Source organism: Nilaparvata lugens, chromosome 1 (genome assembly GCF_014356525.2).
Source record: "Nilaparvata lugens isolate BPH chromosome 1, ASM1435652v1, whole genome shotgun sequence".
NCBI lineage: Eukaryota > Metazoa > Arthropoda > Insecta > Hemiptera > Delphacidae > Nilaparvata > Nilaparvata lugens.
In genome coordinates, this window is record NC_052504.1 from 98,782,104 (window position 1) to 98,804,744 (window position 22,641).

General features: G+C 34.1%; 1 protein-coding gene across 1 annotated transcript; it reads left to right on the forward strand.

Annotated features, from left to right (window-relative positions):
• Nucleotides 1-559: 559 nt before the first annotated feature.
• Nucleotides 560-22,011, forward strand: LOC120349465. The gene is made up of 3 exons (XM_039419677.1): nt 560-770; nt 21,547-21,686; nt 21,954-22,011. Exons 1-3 carry the CDS (start codon nt 618-620, stop codon nt 22,009-22,011), a joined length of 351 nt encoding a protein of 116 aa, XP_039275611.1. The 5' UTR covers nt 560-617.
• Nucleotides 22,012-22,641: the final 630 nt, after the last annotated feature.

Sequence of the window (22,641 nt, forward strand, 5' to 3'; positions counted from 1 at the left end):
AATAAGTAATTTCAATGGAACAATTCTGAAATAACCTTTCAATATTATTTATACGGTAAGAGTAGGTCTAACCTATACGTGTAGGCTAACTGAAGCATGGATGAAGTCTAGGATGGTTAGTTATCAACTTTTAAAATAATGTCATTTCAGGTATTTTAATTTGTGTTTCTCATATGGTAATGTCTAAAAATTATTCAATTGTTCCAAAAATACATTTTAAATCAATTATACAACTTGTGTACTAAAGTATTTTCATAGAATGAAGAAAGAAAATGGCGGCTGAGAATTGTTTGTCTTCTTTTGTACAGTCACTGTCAAAAATGGAAATAAAATATTCTGGAAAACAGACAACATTCCAAAGCTAGAGAGAGATAGCGCTATCTGTTTTGTTGTATGATAGAAAAGGACAGCAACAGTATTGTCAATCATACACTGCCATTATAACGTGGACCTCACTATAGATGGGGATGGCTTACGTCAACTTGTCCCCCAAAAACCGGGACAGGTTGACGGGGTGTCAAGTAGTCGGGGTGGCACCTAGTCGCGTTCCTGCAGTTGGTGAATGATCTAGAGCTGACGATCACTGCCAACCGGTTCATAGAGGATGTGAACAAGCTATGGAGCGGGGTGTCGAGTCGGCATGGGGTGCTGCAACAGTTTGTGGCATTGGTAAAGGAGCAGAGGAGCACCATATCCACCCTCAACTCGGAGGTGGAGACTGTCTGCGGTCGACCAAGGACAAGCAGGATAATGTCGAGAAACTCAAAATGGTTCGTACTTTTATAACAATAATTTGCCAAATACAATACATATTTACAAATAAAAATAATCATTAAAATACAATAGTTTTTGGTGTGACTGGAAAAAGAAGCTTTGAAGCCTTGAGCTCCAGTCACGAGTTCTAAAATGAGAAATACATTTTTAATTTAATAACAGCAGTACAATAATGAGACAATTTTGTTGATGGATATAATCTATGGATGTTGAATTTTATCAATAATCCAAGTACTTGATAAACAAATTATAAATGCACAGAAAAATAGACTATAATAAATTGTCGAGTTTTAGACACAAGATTAAAATGTGACAAAATGTCACACATGTCAAGACTAAAAATGTGACAACATGACTGATGACAGGTAACGCTAATATGTTCACACGTCTTGAATAACTAATGGTAATTAATATTGCCAAAATTGGTGTTTCATCCAACCACAGAATTACAACAGAAGGCTAGCGGAATAGGACATACTGTTCATGCGTAATCGAGGTAGTTCCTTTGCCAGATTGTAGATAGCGCACAAAACCCTACTCCGGTCTCGCTCTCCCCCCTTCCGCACTCCGTCATCACAACAACTCTATCACCCACACAACTGACAGGTAGTCGCCCCTCACTCCTACAACACTATACACACACACACACCCAAACACCACACAAACGCGCACCCACAAAGTCAACTCAGCAACAGACACCTGTCAACATGTGAAGCAATTATAGCAATTATGGGACTATTGTGATAATAATATTATTCAACCACCTTCTATTTTCTTTGCATTTCATCCCAACATTCTCCTTATGATTGGGAAACTCACAGCTGAATCATGACTGTATCATTTATATTACTCTGTGTTCTGTTAGAATGAGAATGCTATGTGAAGAAGAAGTAAAGGAATAAGAAAAAGAGAAGAAGAAGGAGGAGAGAAAGAAGAAGAAGAAAATATGAAGTTTTCAGTTCATCATCTTCTAAATATTTATTATTTATTATCACTATTGTATAGTATATCTCCATCTTCCTTATCCTCTTCTCCTCCTTCATGATCCACTAATTCTTATTTCTCTCATATGCTACTCCTTCTTCTTCTTTTTCTCTTCCTCCTCCTAGAAGAAGAAGAAGAAGAAGATTTCTTCCTTCTTCTTCCACTATCTAATCTTCTTCATGTTCTACCACTTCTTATTTCTATCTTGCTACTCCTTCCCATTCTTCTCTTTCTTCAATGAGGAGAAGAAAAAATAAAAAGAAGAAGGAGAAGAAGAGGAAGAATAGAATGATGAAGAAGAGGAGAAGAGAAAGAAGAAGATGAGTAGATGATAAGAACAAAATGACGATTTTGAGTAGGAGAAGAAGAATAAATAATAGAACATGATGACAAAAAGATAATAAAGAAGTAGAAGAAGAAGCAGAAGTAGGAGAAAAAGAAGAGCTACAACATGATTTTTTTTTTGTTATTTCTATCAAAACTAGTCAATAGGACTAACCATTAATTTTGTTCTGTTTTTTTATCCTAAATTAATTTTTATTGCTAAAGTCTTCCAGTGAAGCCTACAGTTCTAATCTATAATTTCACTACTTTAAATTATTTCACTACACTTTTATTCAATATACTTTAATCACTCCACTAGCACTACACCAACTCGAAGGGCTTTGTTCTCTTCAACCTCCTAGTGAGTTCAGTGTTGTCTAGTAGTTGGATGACTTCGGTGTTGTCGTGTTGATGAAGACGTGACTCATGATGGGCTGCCAATCGTCTAATCTCACGGGTCATATAGGGGATGTGCTGATCTCGGTGCAAATCGCTGTACCAGGGCGCATTCACCATGTTCCGCAGTACTTTGTTTTGGAAAGTTTGAATCTGACTGATGTTAGAAGTTCTAGAGCAGCCCAAAGCTGAATTCCATACGTCCAGACAGGTTTTAGAATTTGTTTGTAAATCAATAACTTGTTGTCCAATGAGAGTTGTGATTGACGGCCCAACAGGCAATAGATTTTACTGTATTTGAGTCCTAGCTCGCTCCTTTTCATCTTGATATGCTCTTTCCATTTCAACTTGGCGTCAGAGTCATTCAAGGTATTTTGCTGTGTTGCTGTGTGGTACTACATTCCCATTCAGGTTTATTCAAATCGGGTCATTGATAATTTTATTTGTGAAGTTGATATGAATAGACTTCATCTCATTAATCGAATTCTCAATTTTTTGGTCAAGTCACTGAATCTGTTGCTAGCATACTGTAGTTTTGTGGCTGCTTCTTGTACTGTTTCCCCTTCTGCCAGTATTGCAGTATCATCAGCAAAAGTAGCTATTGTCAGTGCATCCAATTCAGGAAGATCGCTTGTGTACAGCACATAAAGAACTGGTCCAAGAACACTACCCTGTGGGACTCCACCCCTTATTTCCTTCAATTCGGAGACGTCGTCACCTTGTTTTACTCTGAATAATCTGTTGTTGATGTATGATTTTAAAAGTTTTACAAGTTGGGTGGGGAGAATATTATGAAGTTTAATGATCAGTCCTTCATGCCACAGTCGTGAGTCTTGAACCCCAATCCTTATGCTTGGCATTAAAATCTCCACCCACTATGAATCTATCTCCAAGCTGATGAAGAATATTTGTATAATCATTTTTCTTTAAATTATAACGTGGTGGAAAATATGCAGCTCCAACAAGTATTTTCTGGTTGATGGACTCTATTCCAACTACAGTTAGCTGTATTCCATTACTTTGAATACTGAAGTCAATGATGATGAAGAAAAATAAGTTTGGAGATGAAGAAAAATAGGTAGGAGATGAAGAGAATAAGATAACATGAGAAAAGAAGAAGAAGCTGATGTATTACTATTATTACATTCATTTAAACTACATAAGTCACCCTATCCATAATATGGTGAAGCTGAATTTTTGCAGGATGTTAGTATACATGGTTAATAGCCTGGAATCACAATATACTCATATATACTCCATTTATATGGATGAGAAATGGTTAATTATTATATGAATTGTAATATATGTATATACGTAACACAGCTGCAAGCCGGTCCCTAGCCCGGGCCCAATCTTTGCGGTTGGGGAATGTGGAGGGGTTGTAGTTTAATTTATGGAATTCAACTTTCGATATTTTGATGTGATTCAGTTCATGTACAGATTTAGAATATAATTTGAAATTACTAGACTGTATAAACCTGTGGCACTAAGAGAATGGTTACCATGATTTGATTTTATAACTTCAAATCTCACATCCAAAACTCTATTAATCTAATATTTTGGTGAGAATTTTTTTCACTGGGGATGTTGCCCACGTCATGGTTTGTATAAGGGTGAAGAGACTGATGATGATGATAATGATGAGAGACGTGACCTGATATGTGTGAACATTCTTATGTTCTCCTGGGTCCCCAAAAACAAATAGAGACTTTTTCAGAGATTCGACCGTATTTCATAACAAAGCTTACCAGACCTTTTTTTGAACAAAAACAACTTTTGGATAGAACATGTTTTTTTCAAAAGAGGACTGGTTGTCTGTCCAGTCTGGAACCTGGAAGAAATTGTTAGTTTAACTTCAACAATAAGAATATAACAATAGTTAACACTCACACTTCCTCCTACTCCATCATCTCCTTCTTCCCTTTTTTTCTTCTCCTCCTTCTTCTTCTTCTTCTTCATCTTCTTTTTTTCTTCTTCTTCTTCTTCTTCTTCTTCTTCTTCTTCTTCTAGGAGGAGGAAGAGAAAAAGAAGAAGAAGAAGGAGTAGCATATGAGAGAAATAAGAATTAGTGGATCATGAAGGAGGAGAAGAGGATAAGAAAGATGAAGATATACTATACGAGGGGGTTAGAATCATAACTCACATAATCCAAAAAGTCAATTTCCCACAAAACTGAAAAAACTGTATTGTTGAGTTAGTATGCATTTATGAAAAAGTTTTTCAAGTAGAAAAGTTGAATTTAATTTGAAAACACTAGATATGCAATAAAAACCTTATAAATACCTCAATTTTACTTTTTTTTAGGACTTTAATATTGGATTAAGTTAGTTTTGATCCAAATTTTTGGATTTGGTTAGATTTGACACTCACTATCAAGGATAATGTAAGTTATGATCCCAACATGAATGATGGAGCAGTTTTGTGGTGGTTTTACTGTGCCATATTGTCAAGAACATGTGACCACATCCACTTCATAAATTTTTAATGTTGAGTTCAGAACTTAGATATCTACGCTGACTATTTCCCCTGCAATAATGGGATTCCAAGCACTGTAATTTGTTGATGAATGCCTTCACAGATTCTCTCTCAGGGTCATAGACAGATGCTCTCTTGAAACCGCCTCGCTTCTCTGCCACAAATCCATCTTTATGGAATGCAGCTGTAATCCTGTTGATCCGAAATCGTGAAACTTGTAGTATGTTTTGGAATGTTTGAAAACACACTGGTACAGAATCACCTGTAGAGTTTCTCACATAGTATTTTGTTGTTCTTATTTTACATCCATAAGAAGTTGGGGTTTCCTTATTTTTGGATTGTCCTGCTCTCCTTCGTTTACAATTAAAAATTCTAACATACTTCAATATAAAATTTGTTTGGTATTCCAATTCTGGTTTTCTGTAGAAAAGTTTATTGAAATTCATGACCTCCTGCATGGTGAGTTGCTTATATTTGCAGATACCATCTGCATGCTTGCATTTGGGATACTCTGGTGCAGTGTGTGAAGAGTACCTTAAACAAAAACAAACTTTATTAGGACTTTTATTTGCCTGATAGAGTTTGTCTTTGCTTCAAGTAGGAGTGATAAGCCTTTTAACAATCTAGGTTGAATTAGTAGCCTACACAAACTTACCTATCAGTTTTATTTTTCTTCCATTTTTGCTGCTGCCGAGTTCTTTTCTTGCTCCTCTGGCCGTCTGCAACTGGAGTTACACTCTGTTCCATTCTTATTTGAATTTAAATGAATAACAATACTAATTTTATCAACGTAAAACAGCTTAAAGCACTGGCACTGCTGATAACGTTGCTCCAACGTTTGAACAGACATAACCTCAAAATCATAGCTAAAATACTAGTATCTGATTGGCTGGAAAGCAGCTGGCATCAAAACCAACAAAATCCAAAGGATTATGTGACTTTTGACACTCACAATCACTTTCAAGTATAGATTTAAGCGGGATTGAGTGAGTTTTGATACAAACCGACTAAAAATTCGAATTCCTCGCAAAAAAATCTATAAGAATCCAATACTAACTCAATTTCGCCAAATTAGGATTATGTGAGTTATGATTCTAACCCCCTCTATTACCCCCCCACTATTACAATAGTGATAAAAAATAATAAATATTTATAAGATGATGAACTGAAAACTTCATATTTTTCTTCTTCTTCTTCTTTTTCTTCCTCTTCTTCTCCTTCCTCTTCTTCTTATTCTTCTTCTTCTACTACTTCTTCTTCTCCTTCTCCTCCTCTTCCTTCAGCTCCTCCTCCTCCATTTTTATCTTCATTTTATTCATCTCCATCTTATTCTTCTTCTGGTATTTCTTCGTGTCTTCTTATTCTTCTTTTTCTTCTAGGAGGAGGAAGAAGAGGAGGAGAAAAAGAAGAAACAAAGAAATAGCAGAAGAAGAATAAGGAGGAGAAGAAGAAGAAAATTAAGATGAGAATGGAGGAGGAAGAGGAAGAGAACGTGAAGAAGATGAAGAGCTGAGAATAATAGTGGAAGAAGAATTGAGAAGAAGGATAATAATTATGAGAGGGAAAGAAAATGATCAGAAGTTCTTCTTTTTCTTCTCTTTCTTCTCCTTATCTGTCATATCCCATCATCACTCCTCCTTCTCTTATTATTATTATCATTATTATCATCATTATCATCATCTCATCCTACTCTTTTCTACTCATGATCATCAAATGATATTTTCTTCTTATTTTTCTCATTATTCTTATCATCCTCCTTTTCTTCTCCTTATCATATTAAAGAACTTCTCATATCAACAGATTATAGAATAATAGAAATTATTTATATTCATAATTCAGCTGTAGAGTTGTCAGAGCAGAAAGCTACATGTCACAAAGGAATGAAATTGTTTGTCTTTTATAAGGCCACTAATTGGCCTTTGGTTGTGCTTGCAATATTATTGTTGAGGCTTTCTCAGAAATGAGTTGAAAGCCTGGCAGGCTGCCAGATGCAGCTATAAAAAACCGGATCAAAAGACTGATACTCTCCTTCCATATTCCCATGCCAGCCCACTTTTCTCCTTCCACTCATTACAAGCCATTACAAGCAACTGTTGACATGCTTATGCGATCTGATGGGACAATGCAGAACTAACTTATGCTAACTTATGCGTGATATTATAAATGCACTACGTTGTTATTCTCATTATAGGAGTTTTCTCTGATCCAACTCAGTTCTCAATTTAAAAATACCTAATAGTTCTGTTTTACTCACGATTTTATCAATCTTAATTTGTTACTGTTATTTCATCCTTAATAAAGTCTTCTGGAATTTTATTTATTAGTTTATTACTCTGATATTTGAATTGGTGTTTACTAGATGTTGATGAAGTAAAACTAATATTAAAAGCATTTACTATGTAACATATTTAATTTGGATTGATTAATAAGAATCCCTAGCTGAATATTTATAGGTCTGAGTAAAATAACTGGCTAATATCGCCAAAGAGATAACATAAAGATTAGATAATATCAGATTGTCCTGGCTAAACTGTACAACAGCCTAAGAGGAATTGGAATAATTTTTTGCTAATATATAATATTATATAAAATATTGAAGGTTGAGGTTAGGTATAAACATTTAGTGATCGGCGACCTAACGATCGACCGAACCATGCAGCGTAGAATCTGACCAAACACCTTGGCAGAAATTTATTGTGGCAAAACGGTATGCAATTTGAGGAACAAAAGGTCTCATGTGGCTAATTATTATGATGCATGAAACAAATATTAACATATAGAAAATTAACTAGCATGTAGAGAGCATATTTTAAAAACCCAATAAAATAATTAAATGTATCCAGGAAATAGGAGGTTACCAGGCGCATGAATACTGTAACAATTTGCATGCACCAATCACATAATGGCAATTGATAGGCGGCAATAGTATGCCGATTCAAAAATATTTGTATATATTTCTACAAATAAATAGAATTTGTATAAAATGTTGTATAGTCTATGTTTTGGATATGGCCCGAAGGCAAAGAAATTATTAAACATACAACATAAGTAATAATTTAATATTTAGTACAGTCTATTTGAACCTTGAATGGCGGAGGACTAGGATATTCAAATTTTATGTAAATTTAGAAATCGGAAATGAGAATTATAAAATTGAAAAAGGAGAACAACACTCGCCTGCCAAATGCCACCATGAGAGGTCCCTAAATATTATAGAGCGTAATACCTTGCTATAACTTGTAAAAATTTAAAGTTAAATTGAATTACTAAATTTCTTATAAGACTTTGTGATGCTCTTATAAAGCAAAAGTCATTTTCATTTTTTTAAATAATTTTGTAACCCCTTGGAAGAGACGACTCCATAGTCCAGGACCACCAGGAGTTGGATCGACATCAGCAGCTCATAAGAAAATTTCGACACGTGAGTGAGAAATATTGAAATAGTGATAGGCGCCCTCAGTGCTTCGAAATTACATGAGAATCAAAGCTAGCTTGTCGAAAGGGTTTTCTCATAATTAAGAATTTAGTAAAAAATACTTGCGCAAGTAAATTGTAATATTACATTTTTTCTCGATTGGAATCGAATCTTCAATTCGAGATCTATAAAACTTTATAGTAAATATCAGAGTAATCGATATATGGACAACTTTTTGACTGAGAATTTATCGTAAATGATTGTGTTGCATGTTCCATGGTGTCACCGAGGCTGAGTTGACAGAATTAACAGATAAATGGATTATTTAAATAGAGATGATATATAAAAATTTAAATAATAGTTTAAAAATAAAGTTTTATTGAGAACAAATATAAAATGTGAATTCTAAACTTGTAATTTATAAATTTTTGGTGACGTGTCCATGACGTAGACACTGATTTTGAGATGTGGTTTTTGTTCTGACGAGGAGGCGTCCTCTTCTCTAAAAATGATGGCTGGCTGCGTGTGTTCTAATTTTGTGCTCTCTGAATATTTTTCTGTTTAAGTGAATTATTAACGTTTTAAATTGAGTTTTGAACAGTTTATAGTGTTCTATTTTGTCTATAATTAATTGATTTGTGTCTCTACAAGCCTATAGCCATTGTTTTTCAACTATATAAGTGGATAAGTATTTAGCTCGTAATGATTTTAGATGCTTAAGCGTGTGTAAAATCTGACAAAGCAATTATTGGAATGGTTCCACTTGTTACTCGTTCCATTACTACGTAGACATCATGTCGTCATTTTGTCCGTCTGCGCTGGCCAGTGACGTCTCAGTCACGGTTCCTCGGCACTGCTTTAATCAAGTTGGTTTCCTATATTATTTGTCGTGTTATTTGTCATTTCAATTTTAATATTTGTACTATTCGATTTTTTGGAATTTATTTTGTCTCTAGGCATCTTACTTTCTAGATATTTGCTACTTTTTCACCAAACGTTTGTAAACGTGTTATGTTCGTGGATGACATTTCCGTTTTCGTTTTTGTTGCTGAGCATGGGTCTGTCTTCTTGTCTTTTGCAATGGTTCCTAGTCGAGAGTGCATCTACGCTCTCGGTCTAAACCTTTTATCCATATTCATCTGATCTACGAAACGTTTTTAAAAGTGAATTATTCTTCCAAATTAATTCATTTATTCTATTCTTCAATTGTGATTCAATTATTCATTGATTTCTTCACTTATTTACTCTGATAAACTTTGTCAAAATTGCAACCTCGTGTGGGCATTTATCACTATTTATTTGATCTACGGAACGTTTTTTAAAGTGTGAATTACTTCTTCAAATTAATTCGTTTGTTCTATTCTTCAATTGTGATTCAACTATTCATTGATTTCTTTGCATATTTACTCTGATAAACTTTGTCAAAATTGCAACCTCGTGTGGGCGTTTATCACTATTTATTTGATCTACGGAACGTTTTTTAAAGAGTGAATTACTTCTTCAAATTAATTCGTTTGTTCTATTCTTCAATTGTGATTCAACTATTCATCGATTTCTTCGCATATTTTTGCTGATAAACTTTGTCAAGTTCACAACCTCGTGTGGGCTTCAATTGCCATTCTTTTAACAATTGGCTTCACCTCGTGTAACTCAAACTTTCAAGTTCATCATCTCTACCGTTTGGAAATCATTCTAAAAATTCCACAACTTGAAGGTCGGATTATTCGTTTGGAATTCTACATGCTCCTATTCTCATTTCCACTGGGGGATTTGCCTGCTGTGGTGGACGCTTCCATTCTTGTCATCGCATGGCCAGATCACATCGTCGCTTGCTGATGTCCTGTTCCTTTGGGTATTGCGGATTCATTGCCTGTCTGCCTGGCTGCATCTCCTCTTCAAAACTTTATTCAGGTTACGTAAATCGTTCTATTCAATTTTCATTTACGTATGTATTACATAATTGTTTTATTGATGTCTATTTTGACATTCAACTCACTGAGGCCACTGACGCCTATTAATGGTTTTATTGATGTCTATCTTGACATTCAAATCAGTGAAGGCCTATGCCGCCTATATAATTGTACTCAATAGTAGCAACTATTTCATTGGATTTGACAGCTACCCTTGGCTTTACAAGTGATATTTTAAGGCCACTGACGCCTATTAATGGTTCTATTGATGTCTATCTTGACATTCACTCACTGAGGCCACCGACGCCTATAATTGATCTATTGATGTCTATCTTGACATTCAACTCACTGAGGCCACCAACGCCTATTAATTGATCTATTGATGTCTATCTTGACATTCAATTCACTGAGGCCACCGATGCCTATTAATTGATCTATTGATGTCCATCTTGACATTCAACTCACTGAGGCCACCGACGCCTATTAATTGATCTATTGATGTCTATCTTGACATTCAATTCACTGAGGCCACCACCGCCTATTAATTGATCTATTGATGTCTATCTTGATATTCAATTCACTGAGGCCACCGATGCCTATTAATTGATCTATTGATGTCTATCTTGACATTCAACTCACTGAGGCCACCGACGCCTATTATTGATCTATTGATGTCTATCTTGACATTCAATTCACTGAGGCCACCAACGCCTATTAATTGATCTATTGATGTCTATCTTGACATTCAATTCACTGAGGCCACCGATGCCTATTAATTGATCTATTGATGTCTATCTTGACATTCAACTCACTGAGGCCACCGACGCCTATTAATTGATCTATTGATGTCTATCTTGACATTCAATTCACTGAGGCCACCAACGCCTATTAATTGATCTATTGATGTCTATCTTGACATTCAATTCACTGAGGCCACCGATGCCTATTAATTGATCTATTGATGTCCATCTTGACATTCAACTCACTGAGCCACCGATGCCTATTAATTGATCTATTGATGTCTATCTGACATTCAATTCACTGAGGCCACCACCGCCTATTAATTGATCTATTGATGTCTATCTTGATATTCAATTCACTGAGGCCACCGATGCCTATTAATTGATCTATTGATGTCTATCTTGACATTCAACTCACTGAGGCCACCGACGCCTATTAATTGATCTATTGATGTCTATCTTGACATTCAATTCACTGAGGCCACCACGCCTATTAATTGATCTATTGATGTCTATCTTGACATTCAATTCACTGAGGCCACCGATGCCTATTAATTGATCTATTGATGTCTATCTTGACATTCAACTCACTGAGGCCACCAACGCCTATTAATTGATCTATTGATGTCTATCTTGACATTCAATTCACTGAGGCAACCGACGCCTATTAATTGATCTATTGATGTCTATCTTGACATTCAATTCACTGAGGCCACCGACGCCTATTAATTGCTCAATTGATGTCTAACTTGACATTTAATTTACTGAAGGCCTATGCCGCCTATATTTTTATGTATTCTATTTGTTGAGCACTATCTGCAGCTCATTGTCATTTGTTATTATTCATTTTGTACTATTGATGTCTATCTTGACATTCAATTCACTGAGGCCACTGACGCCTATTAATTGCTCAATTGATGTCTAACTTGACATTTAATTTACTGAAGGCCTATGCCGCCTATATTTTTATGTATTCTATTTGTTGAGCACTATCTGCAGCTCATTGTCATTTGTTATTATTCATTTTGTACTATTGATGTCTATCTTGACATTCAATTCACTGAGGCCACTGACGCCTATTAATTGCTCAATTGATGTCTAACTTGACATTTAATTTTCTGAAGGCCTATGCCGCCTATATTTTTATGTATTCTATTTGTTGAGCACTATCTACAGCTTATTGTCATTTATTATTATTCCTTTTGTAAATCATTGTCATTTATTATTATTCCTCTTGTAAATCATTAAGATTGAATTTTGCAGCAGTAACTTTTCATTATAGCACTCAATTTATATTCGCAATTCAGGTATCATTAATATTACCTTTTCGATTATTGTCAGGCTTCAATGGTCATTAATGTCATTGATCTAATCTCATTTAAATTTTGTATTTCTCTAACGTTTTTATCACATGGTAATTATCCCAAGATTTCTCGACTCAATCTACTTACCATTGTTTTTGTATGTGGCCATCTGCCTATTATTATCTTATTATTATTAAATCTTATCTTGTTGACTCATTTAGTCTTTTATTGGCGTACTTACCACACTTCAAGCTATCAGTATTTTATGCACAGAATTCAAAGATTTATTTGTAGGTATTTATACCAACTATCATTCACAGTCCACTGCCCTGACCTTGGATTCTGTCAGCGTGTAAGATATTGTTCTTTGTGTATTTGTGTAGTATATTGCCAAAATTCTTCTGAAGATTATAAGTTGATTTGCTCTGAAAACTGGATTTCTCATTCATAGGCGATAGATCCATTCATAGTTTATCAAGAATCTATTATGTTGGAGCCGATAACTTTCATTAGGTTAATAGGTGAAAAATGCTATCCAACCGAATCAGGAGAAATTGGTAGCACGGCAAAATATAGTATTAAAGGTATTTTATTAGAAGAGTAACGAGTCAATACATATCAGAAGTTCTATAAATCAAAGAAGTATAAAATCTAGGCTAGTAATACATATTCATATGATCTTTAATTTCTGCAATATAATTGGCAATAGTTTGTTGTAGCTCTGATTCACTAGATGAATTGCTCTATTTATTCCGTCTGGTGCCGAATCTTGTACCCTGAGATAAAATATATATTCATTGCAAAGAAATTTATTAGATACTATAGAATTTAATATATATATTTGGATTATTGGTTGTCAATTTATCAAGCTGATTTTAAGGAATCTATTTTGAATGGAATTGTCCAAGTCGACAAGTATTGGCAAGCTGATATCGCAGCTACATGCAAATGGATGCATATGATTATAAAATAAAAGCACATGGTAACGTTTCGTGCTGTAGAATTTAGAGAATAGTATTCAGCCTGTGATATTTTATTGATTTCGATCATTGTTCTATTTTTATATTATATATTTTTTATCGCTCTATATATTTTTTGCTCTGATTTATTTTTGCAATATTTGTCAATATATGTATCAAATTGTTTATGGTGTGCGATTTATTTTAATTCCTCAATACTATAAGATAAGTATTATATATATATTGTTTAATGAATTATCAGAATTATATTGGAAGCTCATGTCTGGGCCTATAAAGATTTTTATGAAACTGTATCCTATTAAAAAACCACGACCTAATTTTTATAATTATTAAAATATTTCATGCTCTACCGACTGATGCCAAGCAGGAGGCTAATCGTTATTTAAATATAAAAAATAACGTGACAACTATAATACTTGATAGTTTATAATTAATTTATTTGATTTAATATACTTCAATAATTTATTTGAACGTATATTATAAGGGATTGTGCGACGGGTGAATTGATGTGTATTTTTATCAATAAAAAGAATTGAATTTGTCACATAAGTTTGACATAGGTAACGTTGGTAGATATATCTTTTCAAATATTAGTCTGATGGGATAGAGTCTGGGTCTTCCAAGCTATTTATATTCAATAATCTTTCAGGAAGGGGAGCTTTATTACACTCTATTTAATAATCCATCTATAGGAAAATAAATAAATAATAGATAGATTTATCTCCTTTAAAAAATACAACAAGCAATTTGAACATAAAAAGTACAAAATATCTAGGATGTAATAAAATGAGTCTATAAAAAAATATGGAATTTAGTCCTATTGGAAATTAACCTACTCAACTATGGGGAAGAATTGGCATAGTCTCTTATTGATTCATACAATAAGTAGCCTACATCATCAAAATGATATTGAGAAAAAAATAGTAATCTCTTCCCTCTCCCTCACTCTCTCTCTCTCTCTAGAAATTTAATTCAATACAATTAGAAATTATGTAAACATGAATTAACTTCTTTTTATTTTTATTTGTTTCATTTATTCATAAACACTATACACAGCATTTATTTGATTTCTTCTCTCATACTTTCGGTCTCAAGTACTGTTATTTTATTATTATTATAATTTTTTTTTAATTTTCTATTGATCTCCATATTTATTGATGATTGACTTTCTCAACTTTTGTGCTGTACTTGATTATCAGTAGACAATTATTTCAAGTTTGATTTGAGGCTAAGCCTCATGCCAGCTTCTCAAAGGATATATTATTTATGTGTATATTGTTTGTATTACTTCTTAAATTGAATCATTGATTGAAGTGGGATTATTTGTATTATATTTATACATAATATTCTTATTATTATTATTTTTATCACTTATCTATTGATCTAATAATCTAATGATCAGTTAATGCAGTTGCATCTTCTCTCTTCTTCACTGTACCTATTTTATTTCTTCTCCTTATAATAATTCGATTTTTGTTCCTTAAATTTATGTCAGTGGAACTCCATAGAGCTTATTCCAATACAATCATTGTCTCTCATTTTAATGTGCAACTATGGTCGTTATTCGTTCTTTTGCTTCATCATAATAATAGCAAACTATTGTAACCTCTATTTTACAGGTGATGATTTCTTGATCCATTCCGAGCTGCTTTGTATAAACACACTTTTTTCTATGTATTTTAACACGACATGCTAAAACCATGTTTTTTTAAAATGTTTGAACCATCAAAACATTTCCGGTCTACACTGTTGAAAATGATTGCCAAGCAATTGAAAGTACTCCAGTCAGTAAGTAAAAGTTTTTAATATTTACTTAATAATTGACTGCATGTCGTGTTAAAATACATAGAAAAAAGTGTCTCCATTTTACATTACTTCAGTTAATTACTCTAAATATTATCCACTGTTTCGTTATTATCATAAATTATAATTGCTCCTCATGTTGGGTTTTTGACTAGCACATTCTTATTCTTTAGTTTGTCAAGAATCTTCTGCTTTGAAGCTAGTAATGGTTGACAAGCTCTTGTATCCAGCTTTTATAATCTAGATATAAAGTACAGTTCAGTTTCTGCTCGAACCTTCTGTCATTATGATTGGCGATTTACTTTTCTCAGGTAATTTTATAATAACGTGTGTATGTGTGTGTGCGTGTGTGTATGAGTGGTTTAAATCCTTTGTTTATTACATCAACTATGTATTGATTAGCTCGACTCTTGCCTTCATGTGCCCTGGCTCTTGGTCTTGTCATCATTCTCATGAGTGTAGCTCCAGATGATAGTGCAGCCGCGCCAAGCACAAAGGGCTTGATTGAACAAGCTTTTTCGCCTCACAAGAATTTTTTAAAAATATGTCATGTGAATGCGCAGTCACTGCAGTGTCACATTGATGAATTCCGTGATTTGTTTGGCACACAGATCTGTGATGTGATGTTGGTCTCTGAAACATGGCTGAAGCCTTCAATTTCGTCAAAGGCTATTCAGATTGATAATTTTAGCATATTCAGGAATGATAGGCTTCATAAGAATGGTGGGGGAGTTGCTGTTTTTGCAAAGGAAGATTTGAAAGCCAAAGTTTTATTCCAGTCCGACAATTCCAGACCGAACAGGCCTGAGTTTATGTTTATTGAAATAGTTGCGGCGAATTCCAAAGTGTTGATTGGAGTTTGTTACCGCCCTCCACACATAGGATATATGTGTGAATTCGAGGACGCTCTCCTGCAGTGTATGCCGGCTTACAGTCATGTCATTGTTATGGGTGACTTTAACACAGACTTGCTTGGACGTGACACTTTTGACTTGACACAACTAAAGACAATATTTTTTACTTGCAATATGACAATACTTCCGCTACAGGCTACACACCACACAGCCACTTCCCACAATTTGTTGGATCTTGTCTCTGTTTGTGATGCTGATGCTGTGAAGAGTCATGGACAGGTGCCAGTGCCGGGTCTCTCAGCTCATGATCTGGTTTATTTCATTTATGCTGTGAAAGCCCCCAAGTCACAAGCAAGAATCATAAGATACCGTGATTATAAGAATATTAACTACTCGGAGTTGTTTGCTGACCTTTTCACTGTTCCTTGGCATCATGTTGTCATGGCTGCTACTATTGATGAGAAGCTGGAAGTATTCCAACAAATTATGTGCGAGCTGTTCAATAAACATGTGCTGTTGAGGTGCAAAAAGGTAACTAGGAGACCAGCTCCCTGGATAACACCGGACATACGTCAGCTTATGAACGAGCGTGACAAAAAATTCCGCTTGGCTAAGAGATGTGGGTGTCCAATGATGTTTGCAGAGTACAAAAGGCTTAGGAATCGTTGTAAGCTGAGGATACGAAATTCGAAATCCCATTACTTTCGAGCCCTACTGACAGAAAATCGTTCCTCTGCAAGTGTCTGGAGAACCGTGAAAAGTATGGGGTTGGGTAAAGAGAAGAAACTGCCTAACATTACTCATAGCCTTGAAGAGCTCAACTCTTTTTTCTGCAATGTCCCAGTCAGTGATGAGGGTGCCCGTGCATATGCAGACACTCTCCGAGTAAACGTTCTAGAAAATGAGTTCGAATTTTCTGAAGTTTCGGAACTTCAAGTTTTCCACTGCCTAAACAGGATCAGAAGCAATGCAGTTGGTGAGGACTCTCTTCCTATAAAGTTCATAAGAGATACTCTTCCTGTCACTCTTCCTTATATAACACATTTGTATAACTTTTCACTTCTATCTTCCATTTTTCCAACCTACTGGAAATACTCAGCCGTCTTACCCCTCAATAAAATACCAAATCCCGTTTCACCGTCTGACTTCAGGCCCATACATATTCTCTCACCCCTTTCTAAGGGTTTAGAGAGGGTAGTGCATCAGCAGGTTAATAATTATCTTACAATGAACAATTCTCTAAGTGATTTTCAATCTGGTTTTAAGAAAGGCCACAGTACCACCACTGCATTGCTTTGTGTTACTGAGGATATTCGTAGAGCGATGGATGGAAGACTGGCTACTCTGCTAGTGCTGATAGATTTCAGTAAAGCTTTCGATTGCGTCTACCACCCTCTCCTGTTGAAAAAACTGAGGAATTTGGGGTTCTCCACTCATGTAGTGGATTGGTTTGGTTCCTACCTGAGTAACAGGTGCCAATCTGTTAAGTACAATGGGTTCTCATCTGGCTATCACATTTTAGGGAGGGGCGTTCCCCAGGGGTCTGTACTTGGGCCTCTTTTGTTCAGTATATATATAAATGATGTAACCAATATCTTCAGATTCTCCAAACAGCACCTATATGCCGATGACCTGCAATTGTACATCCACTTTGACTTGAACGACTTTACTGCTACAGTTGACAATATGAATAGTGAACTTGAGACTCTTACGGACTGGACTTTGAAACATGGACTTAGAATTAATGAAACGAAATCCAAGGCAATAATTATTGGCTACACTAAACTCATGACTCGCCGAGGTTTCAACTTTGATAATTGACCATACATCAAAATAAACGACATAAATTTGAATTACAGTGACTTTGTTACAAATCTGGGACTGACAATAGACAAAACACTCGACTGGACGAAACAAATCACCAACAACACCACCTGTAATAAGGTATTTGCAGGTATCCACTCGCTTAAGAAAATTAGTGACTTCATTCCACTTCATGTGTAAGTGATGCTGGTTAAGTCATTAATTTTCCCATACTTCTCTTACGGTGACATTGTGATCAATGACATGACTGTGGCCTTGTCTGAGCGACTGCAGAGGGCTCAGAACTATTGCATCCGGTTCATCTTCAATCTAAGAAGAGATGATCATATCACCCCATTTTTCCAGCAACTACATGTGCCAAAACTCAAGAAAATGAGGGAGTATAACATTCTGATGCTGCTTCATGACCTTTTGCATGTAAAAACCCCAGGTTATTTGGCACATAAATTTGTTTTTATTGGAGATCGTAGTGTGAGAGGTACCAGGCAGGGCTCCCAACTATTGGTTATTCCAAATCATAGAACATCTATGTATAATAAATCATTCCATGTATCAGCTTGTCGGATCTGGAATCTGTTGCCTCCAACTGTGAAGAGTATTGGCGATCGAGCTCTGTTTGGCGCGGCAGTATTGAATTGGCTGGGATCTGGTGGCGCAGATTAGGCTTGGGTCGGGTTCAGCTTTATTTTTATTGTCTATTTACATTGTATCAGTCTAAATGAATTTAACTCATTTCCACCTTTTATGCAACTACAGATACAAAAATATTTCATCTTAATATATTGTTTTGATAATTATTATACTTTGTAAAATCTTTATTTTTAGGGTTGTTTTGTGTGCATGTGTGAGTGAATGGCAACTTGATTAGATCTCCATTTCTGATAGGTTTTCCTATAGATTTATCTAGTGGAATTTGAAATATTGTTTCCAATTGTATAAATAAATAAAGTTTAAAATTCTCTTTTATTATATGTTATTGTATTTTGATTAATAGTTTTATTTACTTATATATTAATCTTATGTAATCTTATTACATAATATGTAATCTATTTTTTCTGTTCTTATGTAATTTGTCTTCTTTTGTAAAGGGTTGTGTGGCAGAGAGGACCAGGAGTCCTAATTCCGCCCTAATAAAGGGCGGAATCAATCAATCAATCAATCTCTCCGCCAATTTATGTAAATGCATAACAATATAATTATCTATAGTTATTATATTACAAATTACTTTTTCATATCATATACAGTTCAATAATTATTTTCTTAGTCTATACTATGTAAATTCATCTATAATTTTGCTGTATTGTAAGCTATTGTATATAAGTGTATAAGCCAGTATATATTGTAATCTACATAAATAAAGTACTCAATCAATCAATCAATCAATCAATCTCTCCCCCTAACTCTTATTTGGTGAAAAGTTAGTGGGAAGGATATTTTGAATATTGTTTCCAAAGAATGGACATTGATATGTCCAAAGCTCCGCCAATCTATGTAGATGCATTACAATATAATTATCTATAGTTATTACGAATTGCTTTTTCATATCATATACAGTTCAGTAATTATTTTCTTATTCTATATTATGTTAATTCATCTATAATTTCGCTGTATTGTAAGCTATTGTATATAAGTGTATAAGCCAGTATATTTAATATATAATTATATATATATATATATATTATATAATATATATATATTATATATATATATATAATATATATACAATAATTGTAATCTACATAAATAAAGTACTCTATCAATCTCTCTCTCTCTCAGGGCCCGGTCATGTGTTGATGGGAAGGATATTATCTTTATTCTTAATTGATTAATACAATTAGTTCATCATCAAAATGATAGGAAGAGAAAAAATAAGGTAACCTTATTCCTCTCCCAAATTTAGATACCGTGTAAGGTTACACTTACACATAGTACGCAATAGGTTAAGTTTAGTCTTGTAGTTGTTATCACTTCACAAAATTTTCAGTCCTCAATTATTTTCAGAAAGTAGATTTTTAAAGACCGAATCCATCTATATATTACCTATAAGGAATAGAACTGGCATAGTATTTTATTGATTCATACAAGAAGTACATCATCAAAATGATAGGGAGAGAAAACATTAGGTAACCTTGTGCTATTCCTCTCCCGAATTCAGATAAGGTTACACATAGTCCGAAATAGGTTGAGTCTTGTAGTTGTTCACTTCACAAAATTGTCAGTCCTTAATTATTTCCACGAAGTAGCCTACCGGTAGATTTTTAAAGACCGATAAAATATTTGAGCAAAATTTAATATTGAACTTAGTACGGTAATCACTGAACATTGAAAAAAATATAATATAACTAGCTGGCACGGCGAACGTCGTAACGCCAAATATTTAATGCATCTCATGACAAACTTTAGCTGGATGCACACCTGTGGAGACGCGATGCGGAATTTTGCATCCAGGCACTTCTTGCTTATTGATTTGAATGGGAGCACTCAAATTTTATTGTTTCAGCTTTTTGTATTGTTTCCAATAATTATTTTAATAAAGTAGCGCCAGCCTATACAAGTGAAGTGATTTTACCTATCCATCTATTTTTAATATGATTGCGATCAATGGGAGATTGGCCAGGTTCTAGTATTTCTGACCACTTTGGGTTACAGGTCAAGGTGATAAACAAATCTGACCTTATTTGCTTTAATTCATAATTTTTTCAACATAGATAATGGATAATGGTTTTAAACATAGATAATTTTCCAACTGCAAAATAAATACCTAATTTACTAAAAATAAATTAATTCTACACACCGGTGATAGCACAATTATTCGAAACAAAGCAATGTCTTTAGAGCATGTAAGTCTTTAACCTGAGGCCGCATTGCTGGATGGTTACACACAGAACAGTCAATTTGTTTCTAGTGTCGGGGCGTCTAGAATAAAATACATGGGTGGTTATAGAGCAGCACACACTCTTGTCTGCTATCTACTGACGGCTATTGGATAACACAATGATTATAAAAGCTGATTTTCATTTCTGTGTTTGGCCAGCTCACAAATCTTCTCTCATAAGGATTACATGTAAACTTTGAAGGACCGTATAGAAAAGAGTCCTGAAGTCGTATTATACATTTGATAGGCCATAAACCTGGTCCTGAACATAACGAACACAACTAAAAAAATCATCAAATTCGGTGCACACATCAAAAAGATATTGAATCTCAAAATTTGAGGCTCCATTTTTAATATTATATAAATTAATAAATTCCACAGCATCTCTGTTCATTAGTGCAAATTTTATAGTTTCTTTCTGTTTGTTGAAAATAAATTGTTAATGACTTTATTTCAAACACTCTTTTCTGCAATAAACTCAGGCTGTATATTAAGTGTTGAGCTCGAAACTGTTTTTTGTTGTTGTTCGTGTTGTGTATTCTATTAGCATTTATAAGCTTGTATTGTGCTTTTCAAAGTAAACTTACTACTTTTATATGTAGCATTAATATAAAATTGTAATACGGTTGTATCGTACAAGGATGCTACAGTACATTTCTTCTGGCCCTCATTTGAACTGATCTTTCTTATGTTATCTGAATTTAGGAGAGAAATAGAACAAGGAGTATCTATATCTTTAGTTTTTCTCTCCGGTCAGTGCGTGCATGACGCATTCATTGTAGGTCTTGAATAAAGTGATTGATTGATTGACTTCTTCCTTATAAAAAATGAATAATGTGATAGAATTAATGTTTTGTAAAAACTGTTATATTTTCTTGAATGTTTCAGGAGATAGAAAAAGCTTGGCGAACGGCCGACGCCACCCATGTGGAAGCTCTGGAGAATATTGAGAATCTCAGGCAACAGCTGTCCAGACTACAGAATGAGAGAGGAGTCAAATCAAAATTAGACTTTGATCAGAATGGAGAGTGAGTAATTTATTATTATTAACATAAATATTCACCTATTCAATTAGAATGAATATCTATTGATTATTATTATTTATCTAAAATATCTAAAGATTTGAAAAGTGTATTTATTTAAAACAATAACTGTAGTCCTATTGTAAATTTATTACTTAGGATTGAGTAAGGTTTAAATTCCATTTAGGAATAAAATAGATTCAACTTAGTATCAGATATACCTATTCATTTATAACAATAGCTGTAAGCTATTCATTTATTGATTTCTTTTAGCAGGTATAGTAAGTACAGTAGGTATATTGAAGACGTGAAATGTGAGCTAAATGAATAATAATTTATTATTCATGGAAAAACAAAAGGAAATATAAACTCATTCAAGCAATGATATTCTTTCATATTATTATTCAAATGAAAATGATAAACTTTGTAAGTACAAATTCCAGTTCACTTACATTATTTTACTCACAATAAGTAAACTGTCATTTCGTCTACTTACAAAGTACCTACCTATATCAATATTAGAATCTATATTTTCTGACTCACTTGAAAATGACATGTTGTGAAAGAAAGTTTTGAGAAAGGGTACTCAGATATTTTTATTTTTCTATTTCTTAATACCAATATATCAATTATTCCATCACAGGAAAAATTAGAGATGGATCCTCATCTATATAAATAAAAATCGAGCCTCAAATTTTAACGTTCAATAACTTTTTTATTTGTGCACCGAATTTGATGATTTTTGTTTAGTTGTGTTTGTTATGTTCATGAGAAGGTTTATGGCATATCAAATTTACGATCAGACTCCAGGACTCTTTCCTACGGTCCTTCAAAGCTTACATGTAATCCTTATGGAAGAAGATTTGTGAGCTGGCCACACACAGAAATAAAAATCAGCTGTTATAATCATCCAACAGTTGTCGGTAGATCTTTTTACTTTCCTTGCCCTACTACCATAGGT

Excerpts from the sequence above, each read along its gene's own strand:
- LOC120349465 (XM_039419677.1), top strand. The coding sequence starts at position 618 with ATGGAGCGGGGTGTCGAGTCGGCATGGGGTGCTGCAACAGTTTGTGGC. Across the intron at positions 771-21,546 it reads ATGTCGAGAAACTCAAAATG|GAGATAGAAAAAGCTTGGCG; the intron begins GTTCGTACTTTT and ends TGAATGTTTCAG. Across the intron at positions 21,687-21,953 it reads GACTTTGATCAGAATGGAGA|CAGGTATAGTAAGTACAGTA; the intron begins GTGAGTAATTTA and ends GATTTCTTTTAG.